At 40.4% G+C, this 23,376-nt stretch overlaps 1 protein-coding gene across 6 annotated transcripts in view; it reads left to right on the top strand.

The window, feature by feature from the left end:
- The window catches only part of SPPL2A (signal peptide peptidase like 2A), a 151,726-nt gene that overhangs the window by 86,285 nt on the left and 42,065 nt on the right, over positions 1-23,376 (top strand). For 3 of the 6 annotated variants that reach the window (XM_077881083.1, XM_077881082.1, XM_077881081.1), the window contains exon 1: positions 8,900-9,119. The exons of 1 other annotated variant lie outside the window; for it this stretch is intronic. In XM_077881083.1, coding sequence (XP_077737209.1) covers positions 9,054-9,119 — 66 coding nt within the window. In that variant the 5' untranslated portion in view covers positions 8,900-9,053. Of the gene's footprint in view, positions 1-8,182; positions 8,326-8,899; positions 9,120-10,248; positions 10,276-23,376 lie in introns of those variants that run through there. 2 more of the 6 variants (XM_077881080.1, XM_077881079.1) reach the window with 2 other exon arrangements.

Genomic DNA, 23,376 nt, shown 5'->3' with positions numbered 1-23,376 from the left:
TTTTAAGGATTCCCCATTCTATTTTCCACACTGGTTGCACCAGTTAACATTCCCACTGACAATACACACAAAGATTCCTTTTTCTCCACATCCTCACCAATACTTGCTATTTCTTATGGTTTTTATTTTAGCCACTCTGACAGGTATGAGGTAGGATCCCATTGTGGTTTTGATTTTCATTTCCCTGATGCAAAACTTCATTAATTTAAATTCAAATAGTTAGCTGTGGCTAGTGCTATGAACTCAAGTGTACAAGTTAAACCTGTATAAAGAAAGCAATTAATGAGTTACCTTTAAATTCAGCAAGGAGGTGCGTCTGGGTGGTTCAATCAGTTAAGAGACTGATTCTTGATTTTGGCTCAAGTCTTGATCTCAGGGTCCTGGGATAGCCTCAAGTGAGGCTCCATGCTGGGCATGGAGACTGCTTAGGATTCTCTCTCTCTCTCTCCTTATTCCTCCCCCACTACCCCCCCTCACGTGTATGCACACACATGCAAGTGCTCTCTAAAAATAATAATAAATTCAGCAAGGAATCTGGCAAAGTAACATTTGATACCTTTATATTTTAATTCTGTAAAAACTGCAGTTTCCCTTATTAAGCTCTTGTCAGTTCTTTACAGTGACCTTCTAGGCCTTTCGTCATCTGATCTTCCACCCCTCTCTACTTTCACCCATTACCTCTAGGATCTCAGCTCCTACTACTCTTCTCCTTCCTCATTTGCAACATTTCTGACTCAAGGCCTTTGTACTTACTGTTCTCTCTGCCTAGACTACTCTGCTCTTAGCTATCTTCATGGGTTACTCTCAAAATAATGCTCAAAAATATTATGTTCTCAGTGAGACATTTCCTGACCACTTTATTAGCAATTGCAATGCTCACCACACCGCTACACACACACACACAAACACTCCTTCTCTTTCCCCAGTTTTGTCTCTTTGGCATGTATCTCTTTCTGATATACTTCTAACATAATTCACTTATTTCTTTTGTTTATCTCCCCAATTAGAATGTGAGCTCCATGAAAGCAAGGATTTTCATTTGTTTGGTTTACTTCTGCAGTTGGTGGTGTGCTCATAAATTTTTAACAATGATCTTTTGGGGGGATGAGGAATGCCCTGATTTATAGCATTTGCCAATTTTTGTGGCATAAATGTTCCTATTATGACAAATTTCAAGCTACCAGCAGGGAGTTAACAAACATGGAGTTGGGAAGAGGTATGTACAATACCCTAAATGCTTCTTATCATCACCTTAGTCCAGTCCACATGCATCTTCCAACTCAGATTAGTCCCTCCAAACCTGAAAAGCAGCCTTGGGCCAAAGGAGATAGAGAAACCAGGCTATTATCCAAAGGTAGACAGACTCAGGTGGGAAATTACCTGAGAATCTTTAGCACACTTGTTTTTCTCTCTCTTCTCAGAGGACTTGGAGATGGGAACATACTGCAGACATGTTTTGACCCTGGCCTCTCTAATCCAACAAATGTAAAATTCCACTGGCCTCTCTAATCTAACAAATATAAAATTCCACTGAAACACCATAGTAGAAGACTATGTTTCAAGAATGATGTTTAAAAAGAAACATTTTTCTTTTGGAAATGTTCATATTAAATTTCTGTATTTATTAAAATTGAGGAGAGATTATATAATAACTGAGTTGTGACCTGTCTGCAAAAGTTCACTAGTAGCTTGGGGGAAGGGACTTGCTTTCTGGAAGAAGTGGCATCCCAATTAAGGCCCAAAGGAGGAATGGATATTATCCAGGTTAAGGCATAGGTGGTGGCAAACAGCTTTCCAGAATGTTCAATGGCCAGGAGTGACTGGAACTTTCAGTGAGATTAGAGAAATGACAAAACCCGAGACTGGAGAAACAAGTTCAGGCCAAGTCTTTTATTGTTTAAAACACATGCTCTTCCTTTTGAATTCATGGAAAGTAGAGGATTACCCAAATGCTCACAAGCAGAGAATGGATAATAAATTGTAATATATTGATTAAATGGAATACTCTACAACAATCTAATCAACTGGTCTCCACCACATCAACAAGTTGGATAAATTTCACAAACATAATGTTGAAAGAAAAGCAAGACACAAAAGAGTACAAATTATATGATTACAAATTATGCGAAGTTTCAGAAGGGACAAAATATGTGGTGACGGAAGTCAGAAAGCAATTCCAACATACATATGAAAAGGTGCTCAATGTCACTAATCATCAAGGAAATGCAAATCAAAACCATAATGCAATATACCTCATGCGTGCTAGAATGGCTATTATTAAAAAGACAAGATAATAGTTGGTGAGGATGTGGAGAAAAGGGAATCCTTGTGCACTCTTGGTGGGAATATAAATTGGTGCAGTCACTGTGGAAACAACAATCCCACTTCTGGGCATCTATCTGAAATCACTAACTTGAAGAGATATCAGCACTCCCATGTTCAGCACCACTATTCACAATAGCAAAGACATGGAGACAACCTGAGTACCTGTCAATAAATGAATGGATATGTACACATATATACACAAAATATTTTTTCAACCATAAAAAAGAAGGAAATCTTGGCGGGCAGAGCATGGATGAAACTTGAGGATATCATGCTAAGTGAAATAAGAGAAAAACAAATACTGTATCAACTCACTTATTTACAGAATCTAAAGAAGCAGCACTCACAGAAGCAGTAGAATGGTAGTTGCCAGAAGCAAATGGAGGAAATGAGGAGATGTGAATCAAAGGGTACAAACTTCCACTTATAAAATGACTAAATTCTGCGGATCTACTGTACAGCATGATGATTTTTATACATACAAGTTGCTCAGAGAGTAAATTTTAAATGTTCCCACCACACACACACACACACACACACACACACGGTAACTATGTGAGGTAATGTATGTGTTAACCAATCTTATTGTGGCAATCATAATATATTACACAATATATATGTATACTGAGTTATCACATTGTACACCTTAAATTTATACAATGTTATATGTCTATTATATCTTAAGGCTGGAGGAAGAAAGAAGCCAGAATGCAGTAACTCTTGGGAGTAAATAGTAGCTAGAAGGAAACACAAGAGGGGACTTTTAAGGAGCTAGTAATGCTAGTTTCTGATCACATTCTGAATACACAGACTTGTGGAGTTTGTGAAAGCTAATCAAGGTCAATGCTTACAATATGTGCATTTTCCTTTCTGTATATTATATTTCCAGAAAAAAGGTAAAGAATATATAGCACTCTTTTTATCTCTATCAATTGTAAAATACTTCTTTATTTTCTGTGCTCTTCTCTTTCATTATTGAATTTTTAACTCATGGTCCTAAGTCTGTATCTTGTGACAGTGGGTCACTAGCCTCATTCAAATTGATGTCCCCATGTCAGCTGATCTGAGTGGCTGGAAATGACCAGCTGTAGTTGCTGACTGGGTCGCACACTAATGCCTAGACCGGGCTGGCGATATCACGAGGCCCTATCGCTGCGATCTCCGGCATGTACACCTGACACAGAATGCCAGGTGTAGGTTAATGAAAAACATAGAAAAGAAGGGGAAAGCTTAATGCAGTCAAAGCTTGTTAATGAGAAAACATAATTATATACTTTATATTTTCAGCAAAGAATTCACAAGGGTCAGCCTACACATTTTTATGAATGAACATTCCTGCCAAACCAGATAGTTCATAAAATATTGACTTAAGACATAAATTTATTTTTATGAATTGTTGGTCAATTGGGGAAAGCAAAGCACTGGTTAACAACTGTAGATTTTCATTATTCATCTGGCACATAATAGGGGCTCAATATAGTTTCCTGAATTATACTGTTAGTCAAAAAATCCTGAGTCTGTCTTCCCTGAGTAGCTAAATAGTTCATAGATTCATAGCAAAATAGAGCCAGAAAGGTCATGTGGAAATTATTCCACTGTATAATGAATGGCATCTTAGAAGCTTGCAAATATCCTTGTGCATCAAAAAGATCTGACTGCATGTACTTGCTGTAGGTGATAGTTTATTAATCTGGAAGCTCCTATAAATAAAGTGACTTGGTTTTAAAAGCCCAAAGTAGTCTCAACCTGCCAAGAGATAATACTGTAGTGCCAAAGCAAGAAAACTATGTCAATTAATTCACCTGAAGCCAGAAAGGGATTTTAATAACATATGATTTCAGTCTGCTCTGCCTGGGAAGCTTGGAAATGGGGTAGGCTTTGCCATTCCCAGCAACATCTAAAACCAACCATTGTCTTGAAGTCACACTGATTTATATAGACAATAACACCTCTTGTTATGCCCCAACACCAGGAACAATATAACGGTAGCTTACCATACATTCTCTTTTAGAAATTTTTTTATAAAGCAACCTATTTGTTCAAAGAATTCATATATAGTCTATCTATAATGTTATCGTATACACATATCAAGTTATTGTTATTCATTTTTAGTGTAAAATATAACCTGGAAGGAAAAAAAATCTATGCTATTATCAAGAGCTCACTTAGTAAATTTAAACTGTTCAAAAAACTACATAACTTTAAAATATATATATTTCTGGATTTAGTAATCTTATCACCCAAAAGAATCATCTTAATATTGAAATCTGCAACTTAAACTTCTTCCTCCTATTACCAATGAGGAAACCCTCAGATTTTTCAAAGTAAATTAAAGTAAAAGAACTAGGGACACCTGGGTGGCTCAGCTGATTGAGTGTCTGACTCTTGCTTTCAGCTCAGTTCATGATCTCAGAGTCATGGGATCGAACCCCGTGTCAGGCTCTGAGCCTAGCCGGGAGTTGACTTGAGATTCTCTCTCTCCCTCTCCCTCTGCCCCCACTCTGCTTTCTCTCCAGAGAGAGTATTTATGTATGCTCAAATACATAAATCTTTAAAAAGAATGTTAAAAATAAAAGAACTTTTTAAAATTAGATCCAGTGGTTCCTCAATGTCTAGTTTTGTCTAAACTTTAGAAGATACTTCAGAAATAATTTAGTTGAACCTAAAAATATTCAAAATGACAACACAGCCATCTTAATTATTGGCAAAAGTTCTTAATTAAGCAAACATTTATCGAGTACCTACAGTGATACACTTGATCTTAGCCAAAAGGCAGAGAAGTGATCACCTACAATGATACAAAGGGGAATCCAATTCACAGATTCTGGATGCTCCCTACTCCATTATCTGTCAGAATCCTATCTGATTGGGTTTAAATTCCTGCTTCATATATTGTGAGAGATTTCATATGAATAATTTGACCTCTACACTTCCTCATCTGCCAAATGAAAGTAATAATTTACTTCATAAAACTGCTTTGCATGAATTAAATTAGATAATGTATGCAAAAAACACAAGTGTAAATGTGAATTTTAAAATAATAATAATAGTAATGGTTTATAAGACATTATTATTAAACTTTGCATGGTGTTGCTTTCAATAAGTTTCCTTGTTGGGGCGCCTAGGTGGTGCAATCAGTTAAGCATCCAATTCTTGGTTTCAGCTGAGGTTGTGGTGCCTCACATTGGGCTCCGTGCTCAGTGTAGAATCTGCTTCAGATTCTCTCTCCCTCTGCCCCTCCCCACTGTGCCAGCTCTCTCTCTCAAATAAATAAATAAATCTTTAAAGAAGAAGAAGTAGTAATAATAGTAATAGGAGAAGGAGGAGGGGGAGGAGGGAGAGGAGGAGGAGGAGGAGGAGGAGGAGGAGGAGGAGTTGTTGTTTCCCTGTTGAGAGTTGACAAAGATTTCCCAAGAGAAGTAACCAGAGTTTGAATTTTGGTCTATCACATTGGTCACTTGCTGCTCCACAACTGTGAGCTTTAGGAAATTCTTTCTCCTAATATTTTCAGCTACCAAATATTCTTCTGTGCTCCCTAAGATTCAAGTTGCCTCTCATGTAGGAACTGGAAACTATGTTTGACTGATTGACATAACTCCAATGGGGAGAAATTCTGCCAAAAACAGTAATAAACATATGTGAACAGGTGAACAGAAGATCTAGTGATGAAACCATAGATGTTGGCTCACCTCTCTGTTTCTCTCACCTCTTGTGAACCAGGAAGCACTCAAGTCACATGTTCTCCTCAAGGAGAAATGCCTCATAAACAGGTATTAGAGGAGGAAAGCATTTAACCAAAGACAGGTAGTCTTTACAGAAAAGCAAAATCATGAAACTCTAAGCAGTTTTTTAATCTATGGACAAGATAATTACTGAGACTGAGGTGGTAATCGTTATTCCCGTTAAAAAAGTGATAAGCACAAAAATCAACTCAAAATGCTTTAAAGACGTAAAATATAAGACCACAAACTATAAAACACTTAGAAGAAAACATAGGTTCCAACAACTTACAACATTCTTTTTTATCATTGGGAAAAAATTCCATTAAGTAAGTATATTTAGAAATTAAAATGATCTTTAATCTAATGATCCTTGTTTTCTGTAACTGGATTTTTAAAAAGATTTTATTTATTCATGAGAAACACAGAGAAAGAGGCAGAGACACAGGTAGAGGGAGAATCAGGCTCCCCATGGGGAGCCTGATGTGGGACTCCATCATCCGGGACTCTGGGATCACACCCTGAGCCGAAGGCAGACGCTCAACCACTGAACCACCCAGGCATCCCTCCTTCTATTATTCTTTTCTTTCCCCTTTTCTCCTTCTCTTCCTCCTGCTTTAAAAAAATTTTTTTTCAGATTAATTTTACCCACATTACAAATCATGTAGTTTTTACGATAATCGTGAGGCAGGCAGTACAAGTATTAGTGTCCATATTTTTTAACTGAGAAAACTAAAGCAAGCAAAGAAGTATTGCACAACGAACTAGCCTATAACACAGTTTCTTTGACTGCAAGCACAAAATTTTCTCCAGTTGAGAAGGAAAAGTGGGCATAAATGTAGACAGGAAAACCAAAGATCTTCAGACAGCCTCAGGAGCCACACTGGAGATTCACCAGGCAAAGTGCCACTCTGGGCAGGAGGGAATATTTAGAGATGAAGTCATCTAGTCCATCACAGCCATTTTACTAAAGAGGAAAATTGCTTGCCCTCAGTAGCTAGAAAGTATGAAAAAGTGTCGAGGATTGATAGGCAGGAAACCTGTGTTCTGGCCTCATTCTGCCACTAACCTTAGCACCAACCTACCTAGCCACCAACCTGCAAACATTTGACTTGGATGTCCTACATCAATTTCAAAATATGCCCAAAATATTCCTCTCTACAACCCCCCTCCCATCCGACCCCTGTGGTGAATCATCTCAATAAATGGCCCAGGACAGAACCCTAGCAATCATCCCTCTCTTTCATGTCCCATGTCCTCTCAGTTACCAAATTCTGCTACATATCTTTCAGATCCATCTCCTCCTCCCCATTTCCACTGCCACTCTCTCAGTTGCTCTCACTATGCCTGGCCTGGGTTAGGTTACCACAGCTGTCTGACAGGTTTCCTGGCTCCCACCCTTGCCCTGTTTCAATCCAACTGCCACCTTGCCTGCCACCACAAAGAGTTTTCTAAACCAGAAACTCACTGCTTTAGTTATTATGAATCTGCTTTCCACCAACAATTGGATGAAGCATAAAGTCCCAAGCTAGACGTCCCAATCTGTTCGCGATTTGGCTTCGGCCCTCTACTCTCACTTCATCTTTCACTACTCATAACTTCAGCCCCGCCCCAGTTTTGCAGTTCCTCCAATGTCACCTTTGGCTTTGACACTAATGGCTCACTCTTCCTGGAAGTCTCCCCCTTCCCCTGCCCATTGCCTGGCTAAAATTAACTCAGCCTTCTAGACTCAACTTAGGTTGGAATTTTTCCTGGCACCCCTTTTATAAGTTCCTTTGATACTCCCATGGCATCTTGTGCAAACGAAAAAGTCACTATTCACACTGAACTATGTTTGCTCACACATCTGTGTCCCTTGCTAAACTCAGCTGTGGGATGGCAGGGACAGCATCCTATCCAATGAATATCTCAGGATCTACTTTATGCCAGATATAGGTATAAGCAAAGGCACTTCTTACTTTGCTGGGAGTGGGAGGCGATATCACAGATAAACACATAAGCAAAAGACTATGGGAGTGAAAAGCGCCTTGCAGAGAATTACAATAAGCCACGTGGTAATGAAAGTGACTGGATGGCTACTTGAGATAGGGTGTATCAGGAAGTGCCCTCTGGGGCAGTGACATTTAAGCTGGCGAGGGAATGCCAAGGAACCGGTATCGAGGGAGAGAAAACCACTGAGGACAAAGGACTACCAGTACAAAAGAAGGAGAGGTGGCCCACGTGGATGTAAAGCGTGGGAAAGTCGAGAACATGGGGTCAAAGAAGACAGGGACCAACTTAGGTAAAGTCTTTAAGCCAGAGTAGAGTTTTGATTTTGTTCTAAGTGTGGTGGGCAGTGACAGCCATGACCTGATTGAGCCCGGGTGGCGCAGCGGTTTAGCGCCGCTTTCGGCCCGGGGCGTGACCCCGGGGACCCCGGATCGAGTCCCACGTCGGGCTCCCTGCATGGAGCCTGCTTCTCCCTCTGTCTCTCTTTCTCTCTCTCTCTCTAATAAAAAAATCTAAGACCCCTGCCCAGGGTGCAAACAGACCAGTTAGGAGGAGAGAGACTGCGGTGGGCGAGTTAAGACTCGGCGCACGTAGGCTTTGGGCCCCGCCCGCCCGGGTGGGGACCGGAGCTCGGAGCAGGTGCACGGCGGCTCCCGGGAGCAAGAGGAGCAACGGACAGAGCGGCTTGGGGCGGGCCCCTGCTCCCTGGACTCTGCGGGCAGGCCGCGGCGGCAGCCGTTGAGAGCCACGCCCCGACGCCGGGACCCGCAGCGCCGAGAGGCAGCCCGGCTGGTGGCGCGCGCCGCCCCGGCCTCCACGTGCCCCGCGCGGGGCTTCCGCGTCCTCTGGGCGGAGCCGGAAGAGGAAGTCGGCGCCGCAGCGGCGGCCCCGGCAGGAGCGGCGGCCCCCGCCCACCCCCGCCGTCCGCGCCCGTCCGGCCCGGCCACGGAGGCAGCGCCGCGGCGGGAGCGGAGCCCGAGCCCGCCCAGAAGCGCCGCGCCGCCGGGCGCCAGCAGTGCGATGGGGCCGCAGCGGCCGCCGCTCACGGCCGCGACCGCCCTGCTCTGGGGCTTCCTGCTCCCGCTGGTAAGGGGGACGGCCGGGCGCTCGGGCCTCCCCGGGGCGGGGCCGGGGCTCCCTGCCCCTTCTCCTCCCCACCCCCGGGCTCCCGCCCGGCGTCTCCTTCGCCCGCAGCCCAGCGGCCTGCCCCCTTCCCGCTTCTCCGTTTCCTTCCAGCCATCCTCTTCTTCACCCGCTTTCCTGCCCCGCCCCCACCCCACCCCACCCCCACCCCCACCCCCACCCCGGACGCTCTTGCTACACTGACCTCGGGGTTCCGGGCCTTCTAAGCCTTTCTTACAGCATCTTGATCTCTTTCACCCGGAAAAAGGGAAAAAAAAGGCCATACATGTCCCCGGGGTGTTTAGCGGTTCAAAGACGGGGCTTTAGGTTAAATTGCTCAAATACAGATTTTTTTTTTTTTTCTCTTTGGCTTCCTCTGTAGTTCCTGCTTCGCCTTAGGGCTCATTCCGTTTCCTTGAGTGTGTGTCCGTGTAGGGGGCGGTGTGTAATAATGGTCATAATGTAAAATACTTGTTTTAAAGGACACATCAAAGTGTAGTATCTTTGTGGTTTTCGATTCTCCGCCTAGTTTAAAGGGGAGGGGGGTCGGTTAAGGAACAGTAACAAATAAGACGAGCACTAGTTTGTTTTCATGATTAGGAAAAGCAACAACGTTTTTAAAATTCACCCTCAAGCAACCGGAGCTTCAGTAAATAAATGGCCAGGGCGCTGCTGTTGAGTGTTTCGGTTTTTATATTTCTTGGAAATTTTTCACTTAGGGGGTTCCAGGTCGGAAACTTTTGTGAGCTTTATCTACACGGATTTGACGTGGTGGATGGATGCCTCTCTAGTTCTTTCCACTGGAATATGTAATTCCCCTGAAAGAGTATATTTCGCATTCCCTGCTGTTTAAAGGATTACGTGAGTGGTGTATTTCATAGAAGTGTCTTTGACATTTATTAGGAAACCAAAATCAAAATCTAAAACGGTTAAGTGCCTTTAGTGTACTCCTAAGTTTGCTGGGCAACATCAGGAACACGAATGAGATAATGTAGCTGAAAATTGCTTTTGTGGCGTGGAGGGGGAAGTACAGTATAAAGAACAACAGACTCACAGTGTGAACCTGAATCTTTGAGGTGTAGTTTACCATGTACAATATGCTTAAAGGATGATAATTCAGGTAAGATACACCGACACAGGAAACTGTAATCTAGATATAAAACTTGTCTGAGTGTCTCTGCACTCTTGCATATTTTCATTTGAATCACTTAAGCTAATTTTAGAGATCTATATCACATTCCCACTTAGCTTTTGCCAGCACAGTAGTTACTTTAATCATATATCAATTGCTGGTAACTCACATTGAAATTATTATCAAACGCTCTGAACTCTTTTGCTAAAAAGTGTGACCAGAATTTTTTCGTGTGATTTTGAGGGCTTCACAAATCTGAAGGTGGTCCCTGTTCTAAATTGTAGCTAGCTTGTGTAGATTTCATTCTTTTTATATTGTATTTTGTTGTATCTCCCCTGTACCAACTTGGGAAGATCTCAGGGATGTTGTGGGACTCAGTACCATTTTTTTGACTCTGCAAATATTTAGTGTGCGTCTATTATATGCCAGGCACTGTGCCATTGAGTGTGAATAAACTGCCAAGATCTTTTTGAGTTGTAAAGATCTTTTTCAGTGCCAGCCACTATTATTGTTTTTCTGTTGTTGATTTCCCAGTGGGTTTGTTTTCTTCTTGACCCTTCTTTTAATCTCCCGAAATGATCTCTCTCCTTTTCCAAGGAACTCAAATCTGGTGTACCTTTCCTCAGCAGGAGTGCTCTCTCTCCTTTCTCCTTACTTACTGGATATCTACTTCCTTTCCTCCAATACTTTCTGACGTCTTTGGGGTTTTTTTTATTTGTTTTTGTTGTTGTTGTTTTTCTTTTTACGATTTTCTCCCTGAAGCCCTTGCTTATCCCTTTTACTTAATCTTACAGCTCTAGGTGGCCTGAGTTTATTTCAATGATTGAGGCCAGTTTAATTAGTTCATTTTTTCTGGGCTCTTATAGCTGGCACTGCTCTCAGCTTTCCCTTTAGTTATGTAAGAACAAGGCCAATATCCTCATCTAGAAGCAGCATGTAGTCTCTAGAAACCACTATTGCATCCTTGTAGAAAACGCAGAGGATGAAGTATTAAAAAGGCCCTTCAACGTCACGCAGCCTACCCTCCACATCTTGTCCTCACATCAGTGTGACCTCCTATTAAACTCAAGCCACGGTACATCTGACTGTTGAGATGATTGCTAAGCCCATTAAACATTTAAGTCTAGAAATAGAGTATATAGGAGGTGGTTGGTTCTCTCTTGGCCTTGTCATGATTCCATTTCATAGTCCCTAGCCGTCACTGTTAGGCCTTTATTTTCACAGTGGTATTTCAACCCAGTCACAGAGTTAGGTTTCAAAGAAAATGAGTCAAGTTTAGCCTGGATCTGTTTTCTAAAATTGCTTCAAAGTTCTCTGAAGAATCCTGAATCTTTCCCATAATGTTTTTACAAAAGTTCTGTTCATTTTTTTCATTACTTCAAAGAATTTGAAGTGTTCCAAAGCCACATCTTGAACTTATTACAGTGAAGTGATAATCAGGATCCCCAGCAGAGAAATCTCTTGCTGAAATCTGCATTCCTTTGGTATACTACACCAACTCAAAGAATCTTCTTTAATTCCTTCTCTTCTGTGCTCCTTTCATTCTCCTGGGAAAAGAAGGTATGTTCTGCTACCCAAGCTATCAGAAACATGCTGAGCTGTTGTGTTGTAGACTGAACTGTGCCTCCCCCCACCCCCTCAAATTCATATGTTGAAGCTCTGACCCCTAGTGTGATGGTGTTTGGAAATGGGGCCTCTGGGAGATAAGTAGGTTTAGAGAGGTCAGATGATAGATCCCTTGTGATCAGTTGGTACCTTGTAAGAAAAGACACCAAGGAGTTTGTTCTCTGTCCCCTAAAACCCAGTCCCCAAACACACACACACCATGTTATGACACAGTGAGAAAAATGTCTATCTACATGCCAAAAAGAAAACTTACCAGAAACCAGCCGTGCTGGCACCTTTATCTTGGACTTCCAGTCTCTAGAACTGTGAGAATAAATTTCTGTTTAAACTACCCACTCTTTGGTATTTTGTTGTGGCAGCCCAAGCTGAGACCGCTTTTGGTACCAGAAGTGCAGTGCTCAGTAGCTAATACCTAAACATGTGGTAGCAGCTTTGTAACTGGGAAGAGGTTTGAGGTGCATGCCAGAAATACAGACATTAAGGACAATTCTGGTGAAGTCTCAGAAATGGAACGTATTATTATTAGAAACTGAAGGAAAGGTAATTCTTATAAAATGGCAAGGAACTTGGCTGAACTGTGATGTAGTATTTTGTAGAAGGAAGAATTGTGAGCAGTGCAATTAGATATTGAGCTGAGGAGTTATTATTATTATTATTTTAAGATTTATTCATTAGAGGGGCGCCTGGGTGGCTCGGTTGTTGAGCATCTGCCTTTGGCCCAGGGCGTGATCCTGGAGTCCTGGGATAGAGTCCCACATCGGGCTTCCTGCATGGGGCCTGCTTCTCCCTCTTCTTGCGTCTCTGCCTCTTTCTCTGTCTCTCTTATGAATAAATAAATAAAATCTTAAAAAAAAAAAAAGATTTATTCATTAGAGAGAGAGAGCAAGAGCCGGAAGGGGGGGGAGAGAGAGAAGCAGACACCCTGATGAGCAGGGAGCCTGATGTGGGGCCCCATCCCAGGGCCCTGGGATCATGAGCTGAACCGAAGGCAGACACTTAACCGCCTGAACCACCTGGGTACTCCTTAGCTGAGATTTTTAAGCAAAGTATTGATGGAACAGTGTGATTCCTCCTGACTGCTTATAGTAAAATATAAATGGAGAGAGAAGAATTAAAGATGGAATTGTTAAGGTAAGAAAGGACTCGAATTTGATGATTTGGAAAATTCTCAGCCTATCCATATTGCATAAAGGGAGGAAGCTTGTTCTGAAAAAACACTAAGCGTGTGGCAGGAAAATCATCTGATAAAGAACTTGTAGGATTTTTTAGCAGAAATACTACTAGTTTGAACTAAAGGGGACAGAGATGGGGCAAAATGAAGAAAGACTGTTGACTTCTTGGATTTGATAGGTGGGGTGATGGAGTGATGTGGCTATGAATATGAATTATTCAAGGAGGAGGAGAAATGATCCCAAAGGCAATTCAAAGATCATTATAGGCCACTGCCTCAGTTCCAGCAGGCCTTATGGCCTCTGCTGGGAGACTTGGGGGCAGGATCCCACAGAGCCATGGAATGGGGGTGGTACTGGTACTGCAATGGGCCTGTAAGGTGGGACATTGAACTGAAAAGGATTATTCTTGATCCTTAAGACCTAATTGAATTTTTTTTTGCCAGGTTTTGGACTTTGGTCATATTACCACTTTTTTCTTACTGTTCTCACACACCCCTCCGCCCCTGCCTGTTTTTTAAGAGAAAATGAGAATGGGGGGGCGAGGGACAGAAGAGGGAGAGAGAGATACTTAAGCAGACTCCACACTCAGTACGGAGCCCAACTCGGGGCTTAATCTTCAGTCTCTGGACCCTAAGATCATGACCCAGAGGGAAATCAGGAGTCTGATGCTTAACCAGCTGAGCCACCTGGGCGCCTCTCCCTTTTGGAATGCTAATGTTTACCCTGCGCCTGTCCTAACATTCTATTTTTGGAAACATATAACTTGTCTGGATCCACAGACTCACAGCTGGAGAGGAATTTTGCCCACAGAATGAACTGTATTGTCAGCTTCGCCCATATTTGACTTTGATGGAATTAGATGAAACTTCAGACTTTAGAGTTGATACTGGAATGAGTTAATTAAGCCTTTGAGGGCTGTTGGGATGAAATGAATGTATTTTGTGTGTGAGAAGGAAATGAATTTCAGGGCCCGGGGCAAAATGCTGTGGACTGAATTAGGTTACCCTAAATTCTTATGTTGAAGCCCTAACCCCCAGTGTAACAGTATTTGGAGGTTGGGCCTTTGGGAGATAAGTAGGTTTAGATGAGGTCATTGGCATGGAGCCTTTATGATGGGATTGTTCTCTTGCTCTCTTTCCCAACCATGTGAAGACACAGTGATAGGGCAGCCATCTACAAGCTAGTTAAGGACCCCTTACCAGAAGTCACTTATGCTGGCACCTTGATCTTGAACTTCTAGGTTCCAAACTATGAGAAAATAAATTTCTATTGTTTAAGCCACCCAATCTGGTATTGGCGGCCTGATATTAGACATACTGGTTTTGTCACATTCCTTCCTTAACTTTTAGATTTTTCACAGGGTTTTTTTGTTTTTGTTTTTCTTTTTAACCTTTCCTCTGGGCTACCTCTGAGGATTCTGCATCCCACTGTCTGCTTTATTAGTCATTGAGAGCTATGCTGTCTCCTTCCCCAAATGTAACATCTACACATACACCTCCTTTCAGAATAATCCTGAGAAGGTTCAGAAAGATTATGACTTGTCCTAAATCATACAAAAAGGCATGAAAGAGAGGACTAGAACCCAGGGTTTCTAGACATTCCTTGATATTTTTCCACTGTGCAATAATGTTTTCTTGTGAATCAAGAATACATCAAAAGACAAGTCAGATAAATTTGTGAATTTATTTATTCATAAGAAAGAACTTAAGATTGAAATCATGCTTATCATATATTTGATAACTCTTTGGTTAAAAATCATCCGAAATTGGGTCTGTTTACAAAACTCTAGACCATAAAGTCTCCAGGTATAGATACTTATTCCAAGATACTAAAATTTTATTAAAATTGTACTGTTTTTAGGTCAGGATTTGCTAACCACCACTAAGCACTGTGGTCACAAATAAACTTTTTTTTTTTTTAGGTTTTACTTATCTATTCATGAGAGACACAGAGAGGCAGAGGGAGAATCAGGCTCCCTGTGGGGAACCCAATGTGGGACTCAATCCTAGGACCCCGGGGTCATGACCTGAGCGAAAGGCAGATCCTCAACCACTGAGCCACTCAGGCATCCCTTAAATCAACTTTTTATGCATTTATATTACCTGCCTAGCCTTGTAGTTCATTTGAATTTGTGAATTCTAGTGTAAATCATAAATTCTGTAACAGTTAAAGTATATCACTAAGTAGTAGGATTACTTAGGGAAAACCAGAGGAAGAGTAGATCTAGGTAACAAGTAAAATATGAACCTCATGAAGGAGATACTTTACCAGACTCATTCTCTGCTGTCTCCTCTAGCGTTGCATAGACTGCAGAGTATTGAATAAATTAATGTCTCCTCTCCACACCCTAATACTCTTTGCCTGTGCTTTACAGATTCCCAGATTCTCTTCAGTACAAGGATGATGCTCTACTTTTTCCCATGGCCCACAGACTCCTCTGATTCCCTGTAAATACCTGTTTGATGCCCTAGCACCCGTTGAGCCACTAATTAAGTGGTTAAGATTACATTTAATCTTTCTGAGTCTGGGTCTAGTCACTTTCAGGGCATCCTGGAAGTAGGAGTAGAAACAATGTAGGTTGTTGATTATATAATTTATTAGGAAGGAAATAGACATAGAAGATAGATAATAATGGGGGCACCTGGGTGGCTCAGTTAAGTGTCTGCCATTGGCTCACGTCTTGATCTCAGGGTCCTGGGATTGAGCCCACATCCAGCTTCCTGCTTGATGGGGGGCCTGCTTCACCCTCTCCCTCTGCCTGCCTCTCTCCCTTCTTGTGCGCCCATGCACGTGCTTTCTCTCCCTTTCTCTGTCAAATAAAGTCTTTAAAAAAAGAAAAGTAAAGAGATAATAGTGAATGATCAGAAAGTTACTTAACCCTAACTTTGGAATGTGTCGTTCAAGACACACAACTTCCAACTCTGTCTTTCCTGCAGAGGCCCCTTTCAACTTTCACTGTATTGCTATTAACTGTGTAGTTGTGTAAAGAGAAAGATATCTGTAAACAAAGGGTACTTTGTTGATGTAATGGTGATGAGGTAGGTGACTATTGCTCCTGTTGCATTTACCATTCAGTGATTACATTGCAACTTCTGGTTTAGGAATATAGCATTTTTTAAATCGCTTGTTTTCATTATAGATAAATTCTGTTTATTAACAAACTTTTCTCATAAGCCTCAGATCTTGTATTTGGTGTCTAAAAATACAGAAATAATTTTATTTGAAGATTTTAAGAAGAAAGACTGCCAGAAAAAAAAAATGACTGCCAGAGGATTAACTGTGTAAATGAGACTGTAATTCTCTCTTACATATTGCCCTTGAAACTGAAGCATTGTGTATATCTAATGGGTAATAATACAAATAACATGAACCTGGTTTAATTGACAGACTGTGGAGGGGCTGGGGAAGCTGAGACCCAGTGATGAATACACTGAAGACTTTTGAAGGAACTCATGCGTGAAATGGAACTACTGGCCAAAAATACAAACATTGGCTATAATATAGGTACAACGTGACTCACCTCTTGAGAAAATTCCTAGGAGAACCCCAATAATGTCTAGAAGGCGTGAGTTTCACCACTATTAATGATGACTATAGCCAGGTATTCTGTGGACCAGTATCAGAGCGTCACCCGGAAGCTTGTTCTAAATGCATGATCGTAAGTTCTACCTAAGAGCTGCTGCATCAGAATCTGGATTTTAACAAGAATGTTAAAGTTCAAGAAGCATTGATCTATAATTACGGGTAAGAAATTGCACAGAATACTGAGCATAATCTCCAGGAAGAAAGAAGAACCATGCTTGACAAATCTGATAAAGCTTTTTAAGGGAATTAAATATACATATGGGAAAAGGTTAACATTGCATTAATCAGAGTTCTACTTGATCAAATGAAAATGGGCTAAGATACAGAGTTCTGGCAGACACTAAGGATGACATGTATACAGAGTAGGGGATAGGACGTTAGATAAATTTTTCACTAGGGAATTTTTCTTTTCAAAAGGAGTATATGAAAACTTAAATTTGGAAAATTCATTGCTAGAAGATACCTTTTGGGTTTTGTTTTATTTTTTTTTTTCTTTAAAGTTTATTTGGGAAAAAGCGTGCTCGAGCAGGGGGGGAGAGAGAGAAGTAGACTCCTGCTGATCAGGGAGCCTCATGTGGGTGGGACTTGACCCCAGGACCTAAAAGCAGGTTAACCCACTGAGCCACCCAGGCGCCCTAGAAGATGATAACTTTTGAAGAAGAAAGAAGGATAGAAGACAAACCAAACCTGTGAACCAGGGTCAAAGAAGAATCCTTGAACTGTGCTATTAGCTTGGACAGGAGTACAGCAGGCCTGTTCTCACTGGGTTAATATTGGGCTGGTGAGTCAGCATCAGGAGTCTGTTGGAACAGAGGCCCAGAATTCAAATGCCCATGGAGACTAGAGTGTAAGGCATGGATGTACTCCCAAGAGATAGGGACGTGAAGGTCAGTGCAAGACTGACTCACTATAAGTATACTGATGAACTAAAGCTCCTGTACATGTCCCTTAGTTTACGATCTGATTGGCCTGAGAAAATAGGGAGATTGTTCTTTTGCAAGGATGTGAGTGTAATATACATCACTGCAGTTGGTCTTTTTTTAGACATTTGATAATTATTTGACACTTGTCATACTGAGAGCATTTTAGGAGAAAAATTGGCAAAGGAGTAGGTAACTAACATTAAGGTAAGCTTAAACATTGATATTTTTTGGTTTGAAAAGATGATAGGAAATGTGATTGAAGTCAAGTGATTAAGATAAAGTGAATTTGCAACTGTGAGCAACAGATAGTCCATGAAATCTTATGGAGGTAAATTTGAGTCAGAAAAGGAAGTACTACTACATACCATGGGCTAATAAACTTGTTTTTCTTGTGTGTGAGGATCAAGTAAGATGTGAATATAAAGACACTGGTATAAAATTGATGATTTGATGGTCCTGGAGAAATAAAGTTTGAAACCACTATCAGTACTATGAACAGGGAAGATTGGGGGCAAGTTGTCCTAGGAAAAGGAATTCCATGAAGCTCTAGAGACCTAGAATTGGGAGTATTTGGAAGAGTATTAAGGAAATGATGTGGGAGGAAGTAATTGGGTATTGGAGTGGTGGTAGAAGATGCCCAGTACCACAGAAGAGGGAGTTGACAGCTAATGCAGAGATCATGTGACCAATGTGATTGTTGGGCACTGAGCTGCTTTGGGGATGCAACTGCATGAAGGAACTTGAAGTGATAGCAGAATTGAAAGACTGCTGATCTAGGTTTTGGAGAGCTCGGTTCTAATCTTGGCCCCTGAGACCACTTCATTTTGATCATTTTGGACCTGTCAGAGCTATGAAAAGAAGGGCCTAGAGTATTATCTCTAAATCCCTTTAAGCCTTTGATACTAAGCTTTTTATTAGGAGAATATTTTCATTATTTTTTTAAAGATTTTATTTATTTATTCATGAGAGACACAGAGAGCAAGAGAGAGGCAGAGACATAGGCAGAGGGAGAAGCAGGCTTCATGCAGGAAGCCTGATATGGGCTCGATCCTGGGACCCTGGGATCACTCTCTGAGCCAAAGACATACTCAACTGCTAAGCCACCCAAGCGTCATGACAATATTTTCATTATTGATTGAAAATATAAACAGACTAGTTTTAAAGGTTGAATAAGGTCACAGAAGACCAGGCTACAGTTGATAACAAGGAAAAATTCAGTTGTTTTGCTACATGTCTCTAACTTGGAAGGTGTGAAGGAAGATATCCTCCCCTTCCATCATAGGATCTTTGTCAAATGATCAAACACTAGTATGTGGGTGGACCACAAGCCTCACCTAATTTGGTGTTTGTAATGCTTGAAGGGGACACTGAGTTTCAGGCCTTTTTCTTTATGCTTCCCTACTAATGGACCCACAGTAATGTGGTCCCCGCTCCATTCTCTGATAGCCTTGCTACTAAGATGTGTGGTTCACCTACCAGCAGCATCAACATCACCTGGGAGCTTGTTAAAAATGCAGAACCTGGGATCCCTGGGTAGCTCAGCGGTTTGGCGCCTGCCTTTGGCCCAGGGCGTGATCCTGGAGTCCTGGGATCGAGTCCCACATCGGGCTCCCTGCATGGAGCCTGCTTCTCCCTCTGCCTGCACCTCTGCCTCTCTCTCAGTCTGTGTCTCTCATGAATAAATAAATAAAATCTAAAAAAAAAAAAAAAAAAAAATGCAGAACCTCACATGCCACTCTGACCTATTAAATCAAAATCTACATTTTAATACGACTGCTAAGTGATTTGTATGCACAATAAATCTTTAAAAGCTCGACTCCTGTAGCTATGGTTCTCAAACTTTAACAAGTAATAGAATCTCCAGAAGGGCTTGTAAAAATAAACTGCCTGGGGGTTTCTGATTCTGGAGATCTGGAATAGGGCCCAAGAATTTGCATTTCTAACTCCATAAGAACTACCAAAGTTTTTATTAAGAGACTCTTGACTTTAATCACATTCTGCTTCTGATTATCTGTTTCAGGTTTGTTTTTAATTTTCCTAGTAAGAGTGTAATTTCTTATGTCACGTTTCTTTGGGGGAAGGCAGCTTTAGTGAGCTATAATTCATATACTCTGCAGTTTACCTATTTGAAGTACAAAGCATTGGCTTTTAGTATATTCACAGATATGTGCAACCAGTCCATTTTAAAACATTTACATCATGTCAGAAAGAAATCAGTGGGACACAGAGATGTTTACGGCAGTGAAATTATTCCTTATTCCATAGCTTACTGTGATGGTGGATACATGTCACAATGTATATAGAATGTACAACATCAAGAGCGAATCTTACATGTAAACTATGGGCTGTGGGGGGTAATGATCAGCGTATGTTTGTTTATTGTGACAGATGTACCCCTTTAGTGCAGAGATTAATAATAGGGAAGGCTGTGCATGTGTGTGGCAGGGGGTATGGGGGTACTCTACTTCCTGCTCAATTTTGCTGTGACCCTAAAGTTGATATAAAATCTTTTTTAAAAAACACCGAAACCTACATCCTGTAGGTATCACCTTATATCCCCGTATTCCACCAAACCCTAAGCAACCATTAATCATCTCCTGTTTTTTTCTTTTTTTTTTTAAACATTTATGTATTTATTCATGAGACACAGAGAGAGGCAGACACACACACAGGAGGAGAAGCAGGCTACTTGTAGGGAGCTCAATGTGGGACTTGATCCCGGAAGTGGGATCACGATGCCCTGAGCCAAAGGCAGATGCTCAACCGCTAGCCATCCAGGCGTCCCTCATCTCATATTTCCTGTGCATCATACAAGTACTTGGCAAGATGCTAGATGTATTATTATTAATAATAGTTACCATTTACTAAGAGCTTAATACATGCAAGCAATTGCACTATCTAACTTAATCTTCATGACAACTCTCAGTCAAAACTGAAGATGTGGAAGATTAAAACAGGTTAAATGACTTGGAACATGGAGAGTAAATGGTAAAATGCCATTCTGTCCCAGGTCTGTAAAGCTCATGATATCTATTGTTAATAAGCTAAATTTTTGAAGCTATACAATCTCTGTGAAGAACTTACTGAGATATTTTTAAATGTAGAAACGCGGATGTTGTTTAAATAGAGTTGTTTGCTCATGAAATTTACTACATGTTTCACATTGAATGCTATTTTACCATTGTGTATGGTTATACTTCACTAATTTTCTAATAAAATATATGTCTTCTCTCACTAATTCCAATACCAATGCCTGTGCTGAATTTTCTTCAATTGTAGGGAAGATTGTAATTCCTTTATAGCCATAAATCTTACCTATTTGAGAATCTTTGTACTTCCTTGAACACAGGCTTTTTAAAAAAAATCTCTTAATGGTTGTAATTATAAAAACACTGAATATTATACATATTATACATATATATTGTATAAAAGGAGGTTGTGTATATGTGTCCATATGGAAAATCTAATACATAGAGTTAGAAATGTATAGAAAAGCTACAGAGCAGTCTAGTTTGACCTCATGTATAAAACTGTACATATTTAAGATATGTATTCACGTGTATTAAATATATACAGATAGTGTCTGGAAAGATGTGGAAGAAGCTCCTAAGAGTGGGACTGAGAGCCAGGATAAGAGGAGGACTTTATACCTGTTTGAATGTTTTTCCTTTTTAGCGTCTCAAATCTTTTCACACTGTCACCTTTGCCTTTGTTTCGCTCTCCCTCTTTTTTTTAAATGGCCTGATGTGTCTCTCTCGATATCTTCAAGCTCACATAAATGTACAGATACATATAGGGAACTTGAGGGGGGGGTCACTTTTTTTTTTAATACAAATCAGCTTATATTGGGGTGCCTGACTGGCTGAGTCTGTAGAGAACTCTTGGACTCTGAGTGGTGAGTTCAGGCCCCACATTGGGCATAGAGTTTATTTAAAAAAAAAAAAAAGGGTTACACTATAAATATCTCTCTGGAACTTGATTTCTCACTATGGACATCTGTTTCTGTGGGTAGATCTAGTTCTTCTTTTTTTAATGTTTTACTTATATATTCATGAGAGACACAGAGAGAGAGGCATAGACATGGACACAGAGAGAAGGAGGCTCCCTGTGGGGAGCCTGATACGGGACTCGATCCCAGGACCCCGGGATCACACCCTAAGCTGAAGGCAGATGCTCAGCCACTAAGCCACCCAGGTGTCCCTCTGGTTCTTATTTTTATTATCCTTGATCTGAACCAAAAGTCCAAGAAGCTATTCGTTTTTTTTCCTTTTTTAATAGCTACTTACTAGCATATCATAATGTAATGGGCTCCTTATTAGTGAAAGTTGTTGATTTTTTTTCAGTAATAAATGATACTATGAATATCCTTATACATTTATCTTTGTGCATTTCTTTTTTTAATTGAAGTCATTAACATACAATGTTATATTAGTTTCAGGTGTACAATATAATTACCTAGCATTTCTATACATTAGTCAGTGCTCATCAAGATAAGTGTGCTCTGACTCCCCTTATCTATTTCACCCATCCCCCACCCCTGGCACCCACCAGTTTGTTATCTATATTTAAGAGTCTTTTTTTGTTTTTGTTTTTATTTACTTTGTTCATTTGTTTCTTACGTTTTTACATATGAGTGAAATATATTTTTCTTTCTCTGACTTCATTTAGTATTATAGCTTCTAGGTCCACCCATATTGTTGCAGATGGTAAGATCTTCATTTTTATGGCTGAGTAATATTCCATATTTTTTTTATATATATATATGCATTTCTTTATCCATTCATCTGTAGATGGATGCTTGAGTTGATTGCTTTCATATTTTGGCTATAGTGAATAATACTACAATAAACAGTGGTACATATATCTTTTCAAATAAGTGTTTTTATTTTCTTTGGATAAATGCTCAGTAGTGGAATTTCTGCATTATATAGTAATTCTATTTTTAACCTTTTTTTTTAAAGATTTTATTTATTTATTCACGAGAGACACACAGAGAGAGGCAGAGACACAAGCAGAGGGAGAAGTAGGCTCCATGCAGGGAACCCGATGTGGGACTCGATCCCGGGACTCCAGGATCATGCCCTGAGCCAAAGGCAGATGCTCAACTGCTGAGCCACCCAGGTGTCCCTATTTTTTTTTCCTATTTTTAATCTTTTAAAGAACTTCCATATTGTTTTCCACAGTGGTTGTACCAATTTGCATTCCTACTGACAGTGCATTCCTTTTTCTACACATCCTCAATGTTCCTTGTTTTTTTGGTTCTAACCATTCTGATAGATGTAAAGTGATATCATTGTTTTGAGTTGCATTTCCCTGATGATTAGTGATGGTGAACATCTTTTCATGTGTCTTTTGGCCATCTGTATGTCATCTTTAGAAAAATGTCTATTTAGGTCTTCTGCCCATTTTTTAATTGAATTATGTCCTTTTTGGTATTGAGTTGTGTAAGTTCTTTATGTATTTTGGATATTAAATCCTTATCAGATGTATCATTTGCTAATTATATTCTCCCATTCAGTGGATTCTTTTTTGTCATTTTGTTAGTGGTTTTCTTTGCTGTGCAAAAGCTTTTTATTTGGGTATGGTCCTAGTTTTTTTTTTTTTTTTTTAATTTATTTATTTATTTTCCTAGTTGTTTTTAATTCTCTTGTCTTAGGAGATGTATCTAGAAAAATGTTTCTATAGCTGATGACAGAAATTGCTGCCTATGTTTTCTTTTCTTTTCTTTTTTTTTTTTTTTAAGATTTTATTTATTTATTCATGAGAGACACAGAAAGAGGGAG

This window comes from Canis aureus, chromosome 32, assembly GCF_053574225.1.
Source record: "Canis aureus isolate CA01 chromosome 32, VMU_Caureus_v.1.0, whole genome shotgun sequence".
Classification (NCBI taxonomy): Eukaryota; Metazoa; Chordata; class Mammalia; order Carnivora; family Canidae; genus Canis; species Canis aureus.
The sequence above is the reverse complement of the archived record's forward strand: the minus strand, read 5'-3'. Positions and strand labels throughout refer to the sequence as shown.